Consider the following 22,059-nt stretch of genomic DNA (forward strand, 5'->3'; position numbering starts at 1 on the left):
GTTGACTGGTAGAGAATGCCTCAAGGCATTAAGTCCGCCTTTTGTACTTTTTGCTTGTTCTTGTGCAATAAAGTTTAAAATAAATAAATAATAAATAATAATGACAAATCGCCTTAATCCTATGTTCATGAAGTAATGTCCGGTTATACTGACACATTCACTGGTTTTCGTAGCCGTCCCCACGTCTTTCCCTTCGAGGACGTTTGGTGCGTGCGTGGCATTGAAGTTGTTTTAGTTTTGACTCTGGGTGACAAGTTGATAATGGTACAAGGTTAATAAAACTCATCTCCCACAAAGGAATTTGATATTAATTTGGAAAAATTAACAAAATTAAGAAGTTAATCAACTATGCTTTATATGACATCCGCTTAGTATGACGTGTTTGTCACTTCCCTTCGATGTCATTATAAGCAGATTCTACTGTAGGTACGTGGTACGTGGCACAGCGTACGACCATATAGCAATGGAAATGACTGTTGTTATAGATAATACTGGTATAAATTTTACCACAGAATTATAACATCATTGTTAAGTACCGAGTTATTTTAACAAACTTTGGAACTAGGGAACAAATCAAATTATTTTATGAAATATTTTTTGATTTGTTTTTAAGTAGTTATAGTCATACTACTATATATAAATTATAAACTGAAGTAGATATTATACACTAAAGAAAAAGTTAAGTTAGTTGGTCACTTTTTCTTCAGTGTATGTTATCTATTTCAGCTGTTTCTTAGTTGGATAGATGGTAGCACCATCTCTCTCGCTATACCGAAATCCAGTAAAGGATTCATATAGGAGGTGCAATCACACACTGGCCCTTAGAGTTGGTCAAATGCCTTTCAAAGATAGCATACACCAGAGAATTTGGGACGGGTACTGCCGTGGCCGGGTAGTCTTGTGGTCAGGACGTTAGCCGCGTAAGCTAAGCAAAAGACGCGGGTTCGATTCCCGCCTCGGCCACCGGTGCACTTGGTTACTTTTTATTTTGTGTATGATATCTATTTCAGTTTAAAACTTTACAAGCTCGTTTAATGTATGGTCACGAGTCACTGATTGAAATTAGATTATAGGTTATGCAATAATAAGTTTCGTATTATTATACCCCACTATAAATATTATAGGACATTCTTAGACAGATTGACTAAGTCCCACGGTAAGCCCAAGGAGTCTTGTGTTATGGGTACTCAGACAAAGATATATATAATATATAAATACATAGAAAACACCCATGACTCAGGAACAAAAATATCTGTGCTCATCACACAAATAAATGCCCTTACCGGAATTCGAACCTAGGATCATCGGATTCACAGGCAATGATGTTTAATTACGGCTCCAGTTTAATTGCGATCTGTCGGCTTTTGTACAAAATAAATGAAATACTCGAATGAAGTAGTTGAAAGGTATAGCAATTTAAATAATTAAATTGTCTGAGAATTCTAAATAATCACGGAGATAAAAGAAATGGCGGACAGGGAACATGAAATCCGTTATTGTTTGCTAAATATAACAGTGGTTAATGATGTAATTTATTGTTCATGTTCAATATGAATACGAGCAAATGGCTATTCCTATTCAGTGGAATAATTGTTTCGCTTTCAAACTCGGGTAAATCGATTCGACCCTCTCAGCAAACTACCCTATTACCTTTTCTTAATACCAAAATCGCAAATTCTGACAGTTGGATGTACCCGAGTTTAAAGTTAAGCGACTCAATTGGTAGGCACGAGTAAGTACAAGTCTCATACAAATGTAGCGCCTAATTGTTTTCCATCGTATTTTCTCGGAAACGTTCGTATTTGTCATGCTACTTCAGTCAACCTCAGTACCTAATTTTTGTACAAAGACTGACTGTCCACTGACTGACACTACATCTGTCCTTTGTCCTTTATAAAAAGTTACACTTCGTTTCAAACATGTACGTATTTATTGAATTTTTCCAATCACGATGTACTGTCCGTTATGGAAGACCGCTTCTTCATACACACCTAGTCCCCATTCTCCTTCCAGGATATTGACAGCATGGAAAATATTTCGATTTTATTTATATTAGAGGAGCGAAAAACTAATGCCATACTTTTTAAAAACTCCCTACTCTTATCATAATTTAAAACCAATTTTTTAAAAGCTCCTAACTCTTATCATAATTTAAAAAGCAAAAAATCAAACGAATTAAAATACCACGGAGTCAGCATCAATGGACTTACGATTTTTGTGCTGATGGTCCAATCAAGGAGACTTATAGAAATTGACATATTTATTTATTTTAATATATTTTTTTATTTTTTATTTGCGTGGAAACTATTATAAGTAAATAGATATATAAATGGAAGATAAGTACATGACGTATGACAGCCTTCTTTAGATGACATTTTAAAAACTGAAAAAAAAAGTTGCCATTATTGGACCGTACCGATGATAGGACATACTCGTACATGCGGTTCATTGATAGCAACTAGGTATCAAATAACAAAAAAATAAAAATAACGAAAACAACTGGCCAGAAACTATTATTATAAATTTAATGATTAATAGATTTCTAACCATCATACTTCAATACACTCAAACAAATGCAAATATAATGACACTTGTTTGCGTTTCTCTTTCGCGTAATTATTACATCGCCAACGCTCGAAACACACTTGCTCACGTCACTCGTCGCCGAGAAGCGCGGCGCGACTGAGGACGCGGTGGGGTCGCTTGAATCGCTCAATGACACTTTGTACCTTGTCTATCTCTGTCTAGCATGCGTAGGTTTTAAAATATTTAGATGGTCCATTCAATGCGCCGGTCCAATGATAGCAACCTTCCCCTACTTTCATATGGAGAAGTATTAGTGGTCACTTGCCGTCGTCCCATTTAGCGTTAAGCCTGCAAGGCATTGTCGCCCCACTCGATCCCACGTGTCACTTCCAAGCATACTCAAATAAGACGCTCTCACTTTAAAGCTTGAAGATGCTCGTCTACTTGGTTTGTCTCTACAATGTGGATTTGGACATTCACTTTTACCTATATCCCTATAATAATCTTTGATGCGTGAATAATGGTAGCATATTAGACTTTTGCAGTACCTACTCCTTCAGGTACCTACATCTTTTTACGCCATAGATTCGATTTTTATTTAGATTTATTTATTTCATAATATTAAATTACATTTTAAATCATCAGAACTTATCAAGTTATCATTGTAAATGCGTCGAAAAGGCCCTGGATTGGTGTCGACATGTCGGCGGCCGATCGTAAGATCAGGCATATCGTGAAACGTGAAAATCTTTGTCTCGTTGCCTGATTTAACGGAGCCCCGCTATGCGGAGCTTCTATTTCTGGGCAGTTTGCCCTTCGGGCATCTGCAGCAACCTAACGAACCTATCCTCTACCTATCTACTCGTATTGGTTTAATGTGACTACCGTCAAAACATTACACAGGAACATTACGATCTGCCTGATCTTACGATCGGACGCCGACAGACATACGAAGACACTAACCTGATTGGGTCCAGTCAGGTTCAGCCCACAGGAGTTGCAGCGGAGACATTCCTCGTGGTAATGGTTATTGTCGTACAACGGGGATGGTTCTGTAAAATGTAACTTGTATCAATAATATACGTATATCTACACACACTAACCAGGTCATTTACAGTATGTTTCAAACATCATGGGTAAGGTGACAGATGTTATATGCACACAATTTATAACCTTAAAACACAAAATCTCGCCAAAATAGAACTGAGATGATATCTGATACCGTAGCCATGCTGTGTGAGAAATATTATAAGTAAATAATTAAAATAAATTTTTTAACATGCAGATACGTCTGCGAGCGATACTCCAAATTTTTTCCTTTAATATAAAATTTGGAGACAATAATTAATTTAAACTGGTATAATTTATGTAAGCTACCATTAAAACAGAATTATTCAACATAAATTACGGAATATTGCTCCCTAGTTACAATCAATAATATTAATTATAATATAATGAAAAACTAAACCGAAGAAGATTATAGTGATGATCATCGAAAGAACTCAAGTGTTCGTCTACGTTTCCACTATTTCGAGAAGCAATTTAAATTATATGTCATCCAATCCAACATATAATAAAATGGCAACTGCAACAATAAAATCCAATAAACGGAAAGCTATCTGCATTGCCTCAAACAATATTGACATTTAGTACGACGGCCACGTAAAATCAACTATGTGTGATATTGAGCACAGCAAACCAAATTTGGTGTCGTTTCGTGCACATTTATTACTATAGAAGAGATAAATATGACTGGAATATAAAGAAGTGTCGGTTATACTCAGTGTTCATTTCACTTCTCTTTTAGGGTCGGTTGCACCAAACTGTTTGTCTAACGCCTTGAACCCCTAGGCCACCCCGCCGCGGCGGTTCGAATCCGGCCTTCACCACTGGAGTGCTTCGTCACTTTTTATTTAATAGGTATATGTTTCCTATGTGACCTGTGTGACTAGTTAAAAAACACAAATTAAAATATTTAATAAAATAATTTGATTTGTTCCCAAACTTGTGTTAAATTGTTCGCTAAATTTTATTGCATGGAAAGATTTATAGTAAACTGCCGCGGCGCGACGGGTGACGTTGACCAGTCTGTCAAGTGCGGATGGTGCAACTGGCACTTAGTCTTTTCTTTCTTTATTTTCTTACTTAATCTTGTTATGTCTATGTTTAGATACGCCTTGAAGGCCTACTCGAACTTTTCAATGAAATTCATTTGTAACTTTCGGACCAAAGCGACATTCGAGTTTTACATTTAATCTTAATTTAATCTACACTGGTTGCGTTACATACATACGCATCTATATTATAAATACCCATCTAAATAAGATCTCATTGATTAACTTGTTTCAGTGACAATATGACATTACGTAATAATTTACAGTAATTTTAAAATTAAGTGCTTCTTGTAGTTTCAGGACTAATTTTAGACATATTAATCTCATAGCAAATGTAAAACTGCGAATCATTATTAATCATAAAAAAATCTATTGTACGAATTCAGCAATCGTACATCGAAGTAATTTAAGACGTTATTTCGGCAGTCGTTTGTCTCTTCAGTATCCAATTATGTTCGTAGTGAAACCCAAATGTGCTGGCAGAAATTAAATTTTCAGCGTCAAGGATTTAGTAATTGCAATCGTGAACCGTCTAAGATCCTTTACTGCAGATCCTGTAAAGGGTTTAAACCAGACCTTAGCAAATTAAAGTTTCACAGATTCAACGTAGCCATTTGAATTAAAATACAATTAATAAATATTGGATTAAAGCAACCACACAAATAAAAAACGGTAGGTCACTATAAATTTTCCCTTTTTCAACGAAAATATGTGGCATGATTTTTTTATATTTTTATCTTTAAAAATAAGTAACAACATGAAGTTAACCTCAAACGAGCGTACGTCGATGATATAATACGATAGGTATGCAAAATCGTACCTATTTTGTTTACTACTTCCTTTGCCTCACGCTGTTTTTGAAATGAAAAAACGGACAACTGTGAGTCAGACTCGCTCACCGAGGGTTCTGTAAATTTACCTTTTTTCACAAATATATAGTTTTCAGATTTTTCCTTGTACTTGTAGTGTAGGAGGATATTACTTGCCAAATTTCATAGCTCTAGGTCAAAGGGAAGTACCCTATACATTTTGATTCCCTTTAGTGTGGAATTATATTTTTTTGCGGCATAAACGTCTGTATCTTTTTTTTACGTTAACTTAGACGATTTTTTTACAGCTTCAATGAACTGTAGACCAGTACGTATATGGTTTTAATTTCAACTTGATACATTCATGCGTTCCCGAGATAAAGGGTCTTGACAGACAGACGGACGGACGGACGAACAACAAAGTGATCCTATAAGGGTTTCGTTTTTTTCCTTTTGCGATACGGAACCCTAAAAAAGATTCAGTAAATTTTTTTTATGCAATGAATGTTTTAGCCGCCACGTCAATGAAGTAATAAAGTGTCGCCATGTCAAAAATTGCACGTAAACAAACCTGACCAAAACCACTTGATCATATTATGAAGTCGTAGCGTGTAAGGCACCAAATGTACTGACTTTATATCAAGTCAATGGCGGCGAAAAGGTTAGTGTTTTCTTACTGTATGCCGCACGAGGTCACCTCGTATTATTTGGATCTCCACCTACAATCATGATTGTTAATTAGAATTGCATAGCTCGCTTGGGCGGATACAAAATACCAGCAAACATATCTTTCCTCTCTTGTTGGTATAATAACTACCTATTATGTATACTAAAGTTTATTAAGATTATGTTCCGTACAGAAATGCCGTAATGTAATCTCTCTGTAAGTGGAATGCCGTTATGTTTTAAAGTTTAAAGCAACTTACTACCTATGTCAAGGAGTCTCATTTTTCGTTTGCACGTAAATTCTGGAGACGTATTCTGATTGTAATAACCACAGGTACACAATGACGCTTTACTTTAAAAAATATTGAAGAATGGAAGTATGCAAAAGGGAAGCCATCACGTAGTATATGAACATTTCATGAGTGCAAAAGGGGCAGCCTACATATGAAAAAAACGTAACGACTTTTGAGCCTCATAGCGACGGGCGGCGCGGTCGCTTGAATGTACCAAAACGTAAGGTTTAGCAGAGAGGAAAATACAAAATGCTGTATGTAGGAGATACCTACGACGGGTGATTAATGATTATATCTTGGAATATACTGTTGATAAACAAATAATTTACGCAATTACACGTTATTTCCGAATTACTCGTATATACCTCTAAGTGCACTTCAATATCATTTAAATTTTGGTAGCACTTTTGATATTTGACAGGTAATCTTTTACTTTAGAGATTTGTACAGGTTATGAATTTGACCTTGGTTTGTTATGCAGGATAGACATTTATTTACATACAAGATATATATAGGTACAGTGGTACTACGTAAACGAAATTAATAACTAGCTTAAATCTAAAATAGGCCCTTGAGGCATTGTTAGGCATTTGTTATGTATATGATCTGTTGTGTCAAAAGTGATGTTTTTAACCTATTATTAAAATCAGAATATGCCTCCCGGATTCAGCTGAAAGGAAAAGCTGGCTCGTCGCCAAGTCGTCGAATTTGCCTCGGCCTTAATTCTGAACACTTGTGAAATTTTAAATCCAACTTATACATCCTTTCGTAACATATTGTGCCAGACGCTTCAGTATTCGGGCCGAATCGGCCTGGTACCGTGTTCCATTATTGATGAAGGGTGTTTAGCAGATTTCGCGCTCCAGGCCCTCGGATAAAATGTTATTTAACTTATACAAACAACACCGCAATAAATTGAAATCTTCATTGTATTCCTAAAATATGATAAATGGCAGAGACTTCAAGGTTGAAGTTTGAAACTTGACGAAGTGTTGCTAAGACAATATTGAATTTTTTTTTGATGTTGATGATGTTTTAGAAATGATACAGAATTCTTATGGCTGTTCTAAAACTGTATCTACCTATCTGTAGGCAAATTACGAACAACGATAGCGAATTCAATTTCGTTTCTAATTTGGGAACTGATTATTAAGCTGTGATATTGTTGAAGCATTATATGCAACATTATTTAACTAACAGTATGGTCTTGATAAAGTGAGAATCGGCATTTGAATTTAATCTTCTAGGTAGATTTTGTTACGTGACATTAGCGTAAGCGAGGTACTTTTTACGAGCGTGTACTCTCTCTTTCGGAAATCGTTTTTTCCAGATCGCGATTTTTGCCATTCGCAATTTTTACCTTTTTATTTTTTCTCCATAGCTTCCTTTCTCGAAAGCATTTCTAACCATTCGCATATTTTCCCATTAGATACGTTGGCACGCAATTCTATTATAAGTAGATTAAAGAAATAAATAATATGATATTTTATACATTTATGTAAAAAATAATTTTACCTCAAGTTAACTCTTTTATAATGGACTTCTTGCAATAAAACACTTACTTTGATAACGATAATAAAACGGTTTTTATCGCAATAATAAATGTGGGATAGAAAAGGCTATATTTAATTAATGCGATCGTAGAAGAGGCCATAAAAAACAGTCTTCTTTTTTATAGTTGAAGCATTATTATCCGCGGTGTAATAACAGTACACGCCAAGACCAATTGTGTCGCTTAACTTCAAACTCGGGTAACTCCATTCGACCCTCTTAAGACATATCTACCCTATTATCTTTTCTTAATACCAAAATCGCAAATTCTGACAGTTGGATGTACCCGAGTTTGAAGTTAAGCCACTCAATTTCATGAAAACAATTACTTTTTTTAAATTAATATATCTTATTATGTAGCGTAAAAAGACAATAAGTTACCTGCTGGTTTTAGGGTTCCGTACCCAAAGGGTAAAAACGGGACCCTATTACTAAGACTTCGCTGTCCGTCTGTCTGTCTGTCACCAGGCTGTATCTCATGAACCGTGATAGCTAGACAGTTGAAATTTTAATAGATGATGTATTTCTGTTGCCGCTATAACAACAAATACTAAAAAGTACGGAACCCTCGGTGCGCGAATTCGACTCGCACTTGGCCGGTTTTTTCTTATTATTAAGTCCAGTCAAATAAACAATTGCCTACTTGTTTTACCACCACTAGTTACTAATATTGTAGTAGGAGGAATCTTGAGCTATGTATGACGCTCGGAAGATTGCGGTTCGAATATTGGTAGATAAGATTGGCTATTAACATTCTACTATTCAAAATGCTCAGTAGTTGTTACGTAGGTCGGGCTTGTGTTCATATTTATAAGTTCGAGATCTAAACTTAACCTTGCCAAGTTTTATGAAAAACACCTGTATCATAAAAGCAATATCGAAATTCACGTGCTCATTATATACTCGTATGTAAATTACGGCGGCTTTATTACCGAGCCGACTAATAAAGTATGTATGCTTATTGACATGGGTCAGTAGTCGTAAACTGTATTACAATAAAATACACATTGGTTGGGCAGTTAACATATGGAGGCGGTCATAAATAACTTTCCCACTGAACAAATACACAAGAAACGTTGATTAACCTTTAAAAAAATATTACGTAAAAAATAGGTAATCATTCCCATATTGACCCTGGAGTTGAAAAATATGTGACACTGTTGAGTTGGGCGAATTGTTAGCCGGATTTTCACGAAAATATTTTTCGCGAAAACTCAACAATTTTCTATTCGTTTAATTTTTAGTGCTAAATAATTATTGTTTTTATATTATTCTAGCAAAAAGAATGTACAGTCACCTGCAATAATATTATGTTCTCTACAAATAAGATCGTGTCAGATATTTTTGCGGGCTTCGTTGTGTAACATATTATTGCAGGGGACTGTACCTTAAATTATTGATAAAAATAGCTCTTGCGTAAAGTATCTTTATAAGAAATTTAGTGAACTGCCTATCTACTATTAAGAACGAACTTTTCCACAATTTTAACTATTGACAAACTGTATACGAATTATCGTTCAGCAATAATTATGAAACCATACACGTTATAATGAATACAAAAAGGTTTTAAGTGTATGTTTACTTATTATTTTCACTATGCTTTGTGAGGTACGTAGGTATTAGGTATGTTCAAGCACTTACCATGTTATCTTCTCCTTGTGTTGATGTAAACACGCTTTATTTTTTTTTGCAAAACTTATTTAAATCTATTACCTTATCCTACCCTAAACAGTTACTATTTTCACGACACCTAAACTACGATAAAATACGATAAACGTCTAGATTTTGGTGTTTTATTTTCAGCAATAGCAGGTCAATTAATTTTCGTTAGTAGTGTCTTCAAGGCGTTTTAGTTCACTTGTCAAATGTCACTCGATTACTAGTTAAATACAAGGCTAAACACACGTCACGGACACATTCTAGTGATTACTTAAGTCATAACAAAAATAATTCTCCATACAAACAAAATTTCACAAAATATTATCTAAACGCACGGATTTCTGTAACGGAACTGTGATTCGTTGTGGCCGATGCGATAGTTTTTATTTTAAAGCTGTTGTCAGTGTATTGCTAGTTAAGTGAGGTTATTCGTTGTGTACGGCGCGTCGGGCGGGCTCTAGTAATCATGGCTGGCAACAGATGACAGGGCGCGGGCGGGCGGCGGGCCTGCGCCGGGCGATCCCGCTCATCTCATCCCGCTGTTTGACCAAGCCGAGAGCCTTCAACCGCGTCAGCTGCCACTCGCCGGCGGCGCCACTGTGCCCATCTAACACTACTCTCTCGCACCTGAATCTCTTTTGTCGGTAAAGTAGTCTTTAGAGAGGGACGGAATACATGCGAGTAAATCGATTGGCTGATGAAAAGGGGCGGGGGCAGAGCACGTGGCTTGTAGTAACGCGCTTATACACTGTCAGAGCTTATTGTTGTTACGTTCAGTGAGTCATTCGCGCTTTTATACGAAATGTATAACTTTAAGCAAGTGTGAATGTGGATATAATAGGCAATATTTTACAAAATAAACTTTAGTACTTACGTTTCTTTTTTAGTGGGAAATTGCTACTTATATTGTAAAAATTTTCATTGTTTAAAACTAAAGTTCAAGAAGAAAGAATTGTTTTTTCGCGTCGGTGTCTATGTTTATACTGATAAATCAAAAACAGATAGTTAAGGAAATCAGAAACTGTAAACATTTTGTTGTTTTGAATCACACGGCCGATTTTATACCTTCAAAGTAAGTATGACCATTTTGGGACACTTATATGTAAAATAATAATAATAAGAAAAATACTATTACCAAAACTAATATTTAAAAGTCCCTTTTTATAGTTTTTCGTAAATAACTCGTAAACGGTGGCCCGTAGCAAATAAAAACCTGCCAAGTGCGCACGAAGGGTTCCGTACCATTACGCAGAAAATGACAAAAAAATTACGTTTGTTGTATTCCCCCCCCACATAAATATTTATTTTATTCTGTTTTTAGGGCAACAGAAATATATCATCTGTGAACATTTCAACTGTCTAGCTATCACGGTTCATGAGATACAGCCTGATGACAGACGGAGAGACATCCCGTTTTACCCTTTGGGTACGGAACCCTAAAAATGTTTTTTTTTTTACATACATAATCTACATAAAATTGTCTACAAAAAAGATTTTGTACACTTTCTGCTAGGAGGATATTTAAAAAGATTTTCAACGGGAAATTTACTTATACCTAATCAATCTTACGATCGTTTTTTTTAGTTTTTCGTAAAGACGCCAAAGTATGCTAATCAAATCGAACCTGCTCACAAAATAGGGATGTTTCCTGTATTTAAAATAAATAATTTCACACCATTCACGAAATAAAGCACCAGATAATTTTTAGAAAAACGTACATAGCAGTTATTTTTAAAAACATTTTTATTTAATAAATCGGATAGAAATACAAACACTCTTTTCTTTGGGCAGTCGTGTAAAAAGTAGGTGAGTTGACCGTGACGTTACTAGGTATAGGTATTAGTTTTAATCATGTTTTAATATAAATTCCATATTAGCAAATCGTTTTAACAATTCTAAACATACTGATTTGACTAGTAGGAGAATACCCTATTTCACGAGACTGTAGAGAACATCCGGACATACGAAATTTAAATTTAAATTACTTAAAAAAATTGTATTATTATTTAGAGCCACATATCGTACTTAATCATTATACCTACTGTTGTCAACTTATCAATAGGTAATATAAGGACGGATTATCCAATTTTAAGGAAAAAGAGTTTTGGTGAATGTCCATTATAGGTACAGTTACATCGCGTGACAATAAATGGAATCGTTATTAAGTCAATAAAAGTGATTTACTTAATTATGTACTGTTGAGTTGAGGGCTGTATCGTACTTGATTGTGGTTTTATCGTTTTGGTGAAGTTCAAGCTGCGTACCAAAATTGCGCGCATTTTATCGAATTCAGCATTCAGCATAAGATTATGATGACGTGATGAAGCTTTTGTTAAGTTGCCGAAGTTTTACTACCTAATAAACTGTACTAAAAACAGCATAGACTTAATAAAGTCTAATAAGTGCATAATAATGCAAAACTTGAACTAAGTACAACTCTTATATACTACCTTGAGTTTACATAAACTACCAGACATTTAACTTAAGATTTGCTATGAGATTTAACAATATAGTTTAGTGCATAAATGATGACAGTACCTACGTTAGTGTAGCTAAAATTTAAACTTTATTTTGAACTCACCTGTCTGTGTGCTTGAATCGAAGAATGTGCTCGTGGTCTCGACGGTCATGGTGCCTATAGTGCCGTCGAGGATTTGCGTGGAGGAGTCCCTGCGGCCGCGCGCGCGCATGCACGCGTCGTCACTCTGTGAACTCTGTCGCCGGAAGTTCCGGCACCTGATCATTTCCTCCGTAGTGGACTGTCTTCGGAATCCTCGCGCTATCAATATTTCCTCAGTAGTAGATTGGCGACGGATTATAGTTCGCTCAGGGGGACGCGCGCCCGGGCTAGGGTCTCGACTAGAACACGAACTCGACTCAGGACTCCGAGCGCGGCCGCCTCTAGCGCACGAAGCCTGCCTTCGCAACCGGCTGCGTCTTCTTGCTGCCGATGGACTTAGCTCCACATTTCCAGCTCGATCCGGACTTAACTGAGATCGATCTCTTCGTGGTCGCACCGCTGAATCGGGGCTTAGGGAATCTCTCCTTACACGGTTTTCGTCATCGGGACCTAATGAAGGCCCTGAATCCCGACGGCGCGTTCCAGGTGGTCCATTTGGGTCATCAAACGCAGTTGCCTGCCGCTGTAGCCTACCAAGTCTCCGTTCCGGACTTGCAGTAGCTCGAGAGTCCTTCCTAGCTCGACCACACTGCGTTGTAGAATCTCGCCGGCCACCAAGACTAGGCGGAGTTCTACCGCTTGGGGATACTGCAGTGGCTTGAGTTGTTTGGCAAGTCTGGCCCGCCTGAGCTGCATTACTGGGTATCGTAGGAGACGTTGGAGATGGTGTAACTGCAGATGTAATTATAGTTGGCATTGTCATTGGCTGACATTCCCCATCGGAACGGCTCGGTTCATGTACAGTTACCACTGTCACGGAAGGCATATGCGTTGATGGACCGGGATCTGATGAAGCATCGACAAATGACGGAGGCGCCGGTGTTGGGGGTGATAAGCGTCTCTTTCTATGTGTCGCGACTATACGAGGAGGAGGAGCTGCGACGGAATCTCTCCGGTGGCGGTGTCCATCGACTGAGTCACGACGTTCTTTGTCGTCACCTGACCCGCGTCTCTTGACGCGTCTTTCCCGGCTTGGCACAGTGGTGGTTGAATCTCTACGATCCCAAGCGTTGGGAAAGTCTGTACGGAAATCTTGGGGTGCGGCTTTCGAGTCACGGCGTTTGGATGCCATGGATTTGATGCCTGAGTCGGCAGAAGAGTCGCGTCGCCGGCGGGGCGGAGGCTCGTGGCGTGCCCAAGGCAAGGAGCGGGCGAGGTCTGCCAAGGTTTCCCGCCGAGACAGGGGGGCCCTTTGACGGCGCGGGGCGTTGCTGCCACCACCACCCCACTCCCGCAGAATATCTGTTAGCTGCGCTAGTGACGATCGTCGTCGTCGAGGACCAGCTAGACAGAAAAATATATTTTCTTTGCTTAATAAAATAAATGAGCTTTTAAGAGTAGGGATTTTTTTTAAATCTTTATCTTCAATCGTTTTTTAGAACATGCAAACCAATTTTGATTGTCGCCGATAATGACGGCACGCAATAGTAGTTGGTACTTTATATACTCGTATATAGGCAAAGGGTCTTTACTTACTTTGTGTCTGGTTGGAGACGTCGGGCTCGGGCGGCGACAGGCACGACACCTGCGCCGCCGAGTCGCGCCGGCTGCCCAACCGCTGCCGGAGCGTGTTCTCCTCGAGCGTGGACCGCGTCAGTTCGTCCCAGCCGTTCCCTCCCGCCCACACCAGCCCCACTTGGTGCGACAGTATCGGCAGATTGCAAACGAAGCATATTGCCGTCATTGTCCTGTAAACATAAAAAAAGTTACGATCCGTTTTTGTTTTGTTACATCTTATTCAGTACTGTACTAACGCTTTGTTATTGCGAAAATGCTTATCAGGATACATGTCGGTATCTGCTCTGAGTACGGTTTACAATATGAAAAAGCGCGGAGCCACATTATATCGCGCCCTTGTGTTCGCATCGCTGAGCTGATAGATAACTGAATGGCTGTACGATATTAGATAAGTAATAAACACACCCTGTGGTTAACAATATTCGTGGTATTCACTTAGGTATTGTATGTGTAACTACGAATATAATATAAAAGTAGGAACATTTCTAGTTACTTTTATATTTTGTTAGTAATATGAACTGTAGCTATTTATTAATTAAAATTGATATTGAATATTACATAATATTACATAATACTTGTATATTAACTATAATGTAGGTACAATCCTGTCCAACGAATTTGAATATTGATACTGAAAGAGTTCTATTAACAATAATGTTAACAAAAACATGTTGATTGAGATAGTTAGGTACACAAATTCAGCAGAAATGTGCTTGGACTATATTCAGAAACGAAAATTTGATGTCAAATGAATACAAATTCAACTGTCACAATATTGTCGCACTTGCACGCATGTGGCTCAGCTTTTGAATGACCGCGCGCTCACTACGTTCTCGATATCATTTTGACATGTTAAATGGTTATTGAAGAATAAGGCCCCGGTTAATAAGCGGTTATTGAATACCGCCGTCGAGGCGTGATGTTAGATATGCCTATCAACCGGCTATTCGGATGAACGAATACCACCCGGCGGCACTCCATGTTATTTTGATGTACACTTGCTCGAGCGTCAATAATACCCCTATTCAATTTCAATCACATGTTTGTTCGCAATGGACACATTGTTAAAATTAGGCGTGTGTTGATAAACCGTTTTTTTTGTGTAGGTATATCTAAATTATATACAAGTTAATTTGGCTACGAATCTAAGTGCAAGCTGACTAGTTTAGCTACTGACTACGTTATATGCGTGTGTATGTATACGGAGCTCTCGGTGAGCGAGTTAACGAACTGGCACTTGACCGGTTTTTTTTTAATGTATAAAACGTTTCATAACAAATGACTTTTAATATGAGATTAACATCGAAATCGCTTCAAATAACGTCTCATTTTCGTTACTCTTTAGTTTATTAGAGAATTGTAAAATACGGAGTAAGCTCTTAGATACCTTGTTATTATAATGCTGATATTACGCACAAGACTATTCAATTAGTGGTAACTTTGATTCAGTTCTCTACAAAGGGAGCTTTATGAAATATTGTTTTTCAACACACTTGCTCGTAGCGTGTAACTTATTGAACCGTTTTTAGGCTCATAATCCTAGATATTAAACACGCGTGCTTTTTCCATTATACTACAGCACTTGTGTGTAATGTATGATAATCCGACTGAGTTAAGAAGGCAACCAGATACCAATAATATATATAGAAATGGAGCCTTCTTAATTGGTCGAGTAATATTTTTTTTAAACTAACGTTTTTAGAAGTCCAGAAGTTTAGACTCGCCAAATATAATTTATAGAGTACATTCTCTCGTAAATTACATTAATGAATAAACAACCTTATTTTTAGCCTTAATCCATCGCTTATTATGAATACGAAAATATTAGTTTTTTTTTACATTTTTAATATCGGTTGTTTGTCAATTCCGTTCGCGCCTTTGCCATGAGATCGCAGTGAGATCGCGCACAGAAAAAAATTAACGCGCCAATTTCCGTATTTGTTACGACATTGGGCTAGTTTCGCAAGTTTTTAGTTTAAATATTGACGAAAATGTCCATTGCAAGTTTTGAAAATGTGGAACACATGAATTTGACGCTGCGAGAAGTATTAATACAAGCAAGAACCGCGAATTTTAGCGTTTTACAATCACAATCGAGTGGAAAATACTTAGCGGCATATGAAACCTTTGTACAATGAAAAACCAGCAATAACGCCCAAATTTTTCTCGGAAAACGTGTTTTTAGCTTACTTCAATGAATTGGCAAATAAGTCACTACAAGCCCAGTATGCTTTGGTGCAATTATTTGATGTTAAAAGTGGAAGCTGTGCAACATTTTGAAAATATTACTTTTACTGTTATACAATACAATACAAATACAATACAGTGTGTTGAAAAACATCATATGAAACGCGTGTGCATTGATCATTACACACATCGGCTTTCTTATTGCGCGCTCGCTTACAGCTCGCGCGCACAATATCGCCTCGTGACAATGACCAACGTAGCACACTTGTATTAAAATGTACTATTAATCATTTAATTATATCGATAGTTCGGAACAATGAAGATTCCATAAACTTTCCAAACAGCCTAGAAATACGTCGATAATGAGATTATAAAGTCATAAATAACTATACAATGGAAAGTTCAGAGTTCGTTAATAACGACTAACTACAGCTCTTGAACTACAATTATAGGGTCACATAGAAAGCTATTATAACTTGTATGGAAACTGCTACAAGCTCTGAAATTAAATACCGTAGAGCATCTACGGCGTAGCACGTACTACGAGAATTCTACGCGTGCAACGTAGTAGACTAACAGGCCAATTCGAGTTTTAGTCGTTCGATCTGTCTCTAATATGATACTGATCTGTCAGTTACAAAAGTGACATTTCTTTAACCAAAAACGTCACTTTTGACACTGACAGATCAGAATCATATTGGAGACAGATCGAACCATTAAAACTCGAATTGGCCTGTTACTTGATATAGCTGGTCAAACCAAATTGTCAGTAAATAAGAACAAAAAAACTATACTCATCCTTATTTTTGGGTGCTAGTACTAGCGTAAGACAAAGATAGTATGATTATGTCTATGTTTGAAATTATGAGACATTCCTTTGATAAACTATATACTTATCCCATTGTTCAATCAATTAAGATTTAATGAAGATTTACTTTGATCTACTTATATTATAGTAAGCGTATTGTCCGTTACGGAAATGTGTGAAATTGTGAATCAGACAGTGAAGTAACTGGCGAAACAGTGGACGTACACAAGTGAGTAGGTACATTCGTGATTTCTATTTGAAAGGTATTGCCTCGTGCAAGGTGCAGTGCCATTATCATTACATAAAATATTTAGAAACTGATAATTATTATTTCAAAGATAAATCTATTATAACTTAGGTTAGAACTTTCAGGACTAATAAAAATAAAGCGGGGTAGATCGAAATTACGTTCGAATTTTAAAGACTAAAATTACCCATAGGATCTAGCATCACTGGCTGTGACTTGTTACTAATGTCATAATAATACGTTACGATAAAAGTGCGAGAAGTAGGAAGTTCGCAACAAGCAGCGACAAATTAAAACACGACCAAAGGGAGTATTTTACATCGACACGTTGCGAATTACCTATTCGCACGTGTATCGTACAGCCTTTTACAGTACAAATGGCCCTTTAAATTTTCGACATAGCTGCATAGGCACGAGGAAAGTAGCACCATATGTACTGTAAAGAATATAAAATAAGCGGGCCAAAATGTCAGCAGTATTTACATACATAACTGGACACGCGGCTGTCTCATTATGCGACTAATATTGTCTGTCAATGTCTATTTCGCACAGACGAAAAGAATCGAAGGAAAAGAGTAGTCGCAAAGTAATGTTAGCCTCCGTAGCCCGATTGTAGCCAAGGGCCAAAGGCTCTCAGCGGTGCATGAGAGAAACGCAAAAACAAAATCACCATCACCGGAAAATATTCCTCGTGGCAAACCTCCGTTCTTTATCTTAGAGATCTCTATAAAGAAAGGACGTTTGCCACGAGGAATATTTTACATTGACCCGCCTGTTCCTATCTCTATCGTACGCGCATAATTAAATTGCTAATCCCCCTCGCACAGTGTCATTGACCGCAGGCATTATGGGCGGGGCAGCAATATAATTACGCGCGAGTGATAGAGATAGGAACAGGCGGGGTATGAAAAAAGTCGAGGTCAACGCAAATCTGCCTTCAGCATTCCTAATGTTTGGAAATGGACACCTACCTACTCGTATTTTCTCCAAAACACGACTGAAAGTAAATTAGTAAACCCGTGAAATTAAACCATAAAAAACATTATTTACTTCTTTTGCCTAAAATTTAAACTCAGTGGGGTGGTCATTAGTCATGCAGAAGAAAGAACCGCTCACACCGGTACATTATAAATGTTGACGAATCAAATTTCCGTTTTTAATGGTATCCAGAATTAAAATAACCTGGCGGCAATTAAAAAAAAAGTACTAAAGTGGTACCGTCAACTGGGGTGAATAGGGATGGCTGGGGTGAATAGGGTAAAACCTAAAAGGTGATTTACCTGACAATTTCTTTAAAAAATACCCACACAAATTGTATTACACATAACTTGCGATTATTTTCAATCGTGTAATACAATTTGTGTGGGTATTTTTTAAGAAATTGTTAGATAAATCACATTTTAAGTTTTGTTCCTATTCACCCCGGTTGACGGTATTTAAAATATTAGAATGCACGCCTGCAAAAAAGCCAGTTCGGTCTGTCTAATTCTGAAGTCCTTTTAAAATATGAGTGAATAGGCTCGGTCGGTTTTAATTTTTTTTGCCAAAAACGGTGCATCAGTTGCGTATTTGCTTCGTCAAATCTCGGTATGGCCCGTCCTACAAGCGGGTTAGATGAGGGTCATGCTATCATGCCGGTTGTTTGGACCTGTAGCTTCGCAGCCGGGGCGAGGGGGACTGAGACATGTTGCATGGGGCATGGGGGCAGGGGGCTAACTCAGGGGGTATCCCATACATAATATCACATCAAACACTTTGTACATCTGAAACAATACAGAAACATTTAGGTTAGAAGCGGTATTCTTATTTTAAAGTTTTAATTTTGTTATGATAAGACCTTAATATGACTCGCAGTGTTTCTCTAACGCACCAACAAACATGAGCCAGATGCACAATCCCAGTGCATTTGGCAAGCACACTTAGCGTGAGCGATATGTGAGCGATCGTCAAGGACTTATAATAACAAGATCAAAATCATAACAAATGGTAAAATCTGAATACAGAGGGGTATGTAGGGGTACATATTAAAAAATAATAATTAACATTACAGATAATAAGGAGTCTGCTTGAAACTAGGATTTTTCATATCATACTATGTATTTAGCACGTAAAAATAGGTACAGTAGATATAGGTACCTATATAAAGATATATAAATCGCATTATAATACTAAATATTGACATATATTTTCTTATATATAATTAGTTTTCACTCATTTCTGCCACACGTAGGATAATATTGTACGCAGTGTTTTTGATATACCTCATAAGAAGAGTGAAAACAAATTAGTACTTAACCAGAAATACAAAAACACTCATGTAATATTTTTAAATTTAACGAAAACAGCCATCAATAAGTATATGCATACAGATAGCACAGGGAATACGAATATAACAACCCAAACACATTTATTTTGTTTTTAGTATTATTTGGCATTACATAAATTATGTCTTGTAAGAAAATTAGTTAGAATACCTATACTGAATAAATAAAAATAACATACATAGAAACAACACTTAAATATTCCAGTTTTTGCGCATGGTGGCGACCCGTAGTGAGTGTTTTCCTCTATTTTACCCCAAGGTTTTCATAGGCAGTGCAAATGATTATCGGTAGAGGGCGGTGAGTGTTGCAACCGACAGGGAGAGCTATCGCTTGTAGTGTAGCGTTTAAGGGTATGTGATCGAGTTGTTCACTGGATTCATAGAGGGCGGCACTGTTGTAAAGAAAAAACACAAGAAATATTATTTTGAGGCGAAATGTACAGTCGCCAACTTGCCATCAGATATATCAGAGCGGCCAAGGCGCTCACAAATATCTGAACACGACACTATTGTCAAGACGTTAGTGTGCGTGTTCAGATATGATCTGATGGCGACTGTACATACTTACGTCGGTTTGTGGCATTTTTGACCGGATCTTTTTATCGAGTGAACTCGTCACGAATTTAGAACTTCATCTAGTGTAATTTATAGGTTATTAGGTAATAGATAGATAACACAATGAAGTAAGTACAACAAAGTTCTGTCAATAGAAAATTTAATCGACCTACATCAGCCTAAGAATACCTCGCCTCATTTAACTGGATATTTAATATTAATAAATATCATAGCGTGTCATATAACAATAAACATTGATTGTTTTTTGTCATTCTATGTTATTGATAGATTAGTTTACCTACTGATGATTAATTCATCACCGCGACAATAAACTCAATATTATGAAATAGGCTTAGCTATTTGTGTTTCTTTTTTCTTTTAATAATGTCTTCTTTTGCACTACTTATAGTGCAATCAAGCACAAATATCATCCTCTCTTTTTAAGAAGACTAAATAAAAGACACTTATTATAAAAAATGGTTAGCAGATAAATAAGAAAAATCTCATCAATATAACCTTGCAACCAGTGTTCAATACAGCAAACAAAACAACGTGCAATTTCTGAAAGACTTTGGCACTTTCCAATAATTAAAAAAACAATTATTCTAGCCTGCAAAATGAAAGTCTTTTGTGGTGTTTTTTGCCGTCAACGTTTTGTCCTTATTCGTCCAGCGAGCCGTACTAATGCATTTCCATTTAGACAGATTTTCATCCCAGGCGTTAGTAATTTTAAAGAATACTTTTTGATGCGAACTTTTTTAATAAATACCCTGCAGTGACTGCCATAATGGTATGGCCATTAGTGGTTGCTAATGAAAGGTTTTTAAGGCACTTAAATGGTTTTTGTAAGTTACGTTATACGCTACACAATATCGCTCTTCGTGCACAATGCACAACAAACTAAAATAGAGGAAGCTCGCCATGAACAGTATGCAGCCAAACCAATTAGATTCCACATTCCACTTGTAACCTGTTCGTGTATTCTATCATATTAAATCCACTGTAATCGGCTTATTCTTTAAACAAAGTATTCCAAAACACACTAATAGTCATAATAATATCGATATTACGCTTTTGCTGCGTGAAATAAAATCCTTCTTAAATGGAGCCCCTGGCAAATAAAACGCTTATATTTTTCGAAAATGGCTCGTGAATGTTGTCCAATTTAGATTGTTTTTTGATTGATGGGGTGAGTAAAGTTTTAAATGAATTTTGGGTCTCTCGGCACGCCCGTCCACCAATTGAGAATTCTCCCTATACCTATTCAATTACACATTGTATAGGTAGAGTTGAAGATACTGCGCTCATTTGACTACGATATGGTCTGACCAGTTGATTTACCGATTAGATAATTTATGACAGCGTTTTGTGCCGTATAAATTGAATGCGGTCTATCATGAGATTACTTGCTATTGATAGGAACTACCCATTGGGATCAAATTTTATGGAAATTGAAATAGAATGAAGGAACTATCGATATTATTAATGTCGTTTATACTTTCACCTCACTTGTTATTAACACATTCAACATTATCATTATAGCAACATTGTCAATTGTATTTTCAAGGCTTACTTTGTACTTCACTGCATTTTTAGATTGTATGTCTATGTATAAAACAACATAGCAAAAGGACTAGCTGATTTATTTCAAAATTCTGTCGAGCATTAACAAAATTCCTCGATTTTATCAAAGATACGGAGCGATGGCATAACTAAGGTCACATAGTCTTAAGTCATCGACACGACAGGAAGAGATAATACCTCGTTTTATTTTATAGTACCGTCAATATATTATCATACAGCAGCAAGCTCTTGGGTACCTACCGCCTGCCGAAACATTACTTTCCATTTACGGCGACATATTTGAACCTCTCCCAACGCAAGGTGACAAAGGTGACATTTATAACAGTCCCATGGCTTATTTTAAGAATATTTATTTTTATATTCTAGGTACTTTCTTTTGGCTTTTGTTTTTATGTTTGATGAATGTCTTACCTTTAACAGCAAAAATTCAGACTTAGAAATGGCTTGTGACATTTATTGTCATCTAGATCTAATCTCTTTGAAGTGTTCTTTATAGTATTAGTATATTATATACCTGGCCCCTATTGACAATGAAGCTA

The 22,059-nt window shown here is 36.9% G+C and overlaps 1 protein-coding gene across 1 annotated transcript in view; it reads right to left on the reverse strand.

Annotated features, from left to right (window-relative positions):
- LOC134747987 (uncharacterized) overlaps positions 1-22,059 on the reverse strand; it is a 191,322-nt gene that overhangs the window by 91,179 nt on the left and 78,084 nt on the right. The window contains exons 3-5 of the mRNA XM_063682679.1: positions 13,775-13,986; positions 12,200-13,582; positions 3,490-3,578 (exon numbers count right to left, since the gene is read on the reverse strand). Of these exons, the coding sequence (XP_063538749.1) occupies positions 3,490-3,578; positions 12,200-13,582; positions 13,775-13,986 (1,684 nt within the window). The remainder of the gene's footprint in view (positions 1-3,489; positions 3,579-12,199; positions 13,583-13,774; positions 13,987-22,059) is intronic.

This window comes from Cydia strobilella, chromosome 15, assembly GCF_947568885.1.
Source record: "Cydia strobilella chromosome 15, ilCydStro3.1, whole genome shotgun sequence".
Classification (NCBI taxonomy): domain Eukaryota; kingdom Metazoa; phylum Arthropoda; class Insecta; order Lepidoptera; family Tortricidae; genus Cydia; species Cydia strobilella.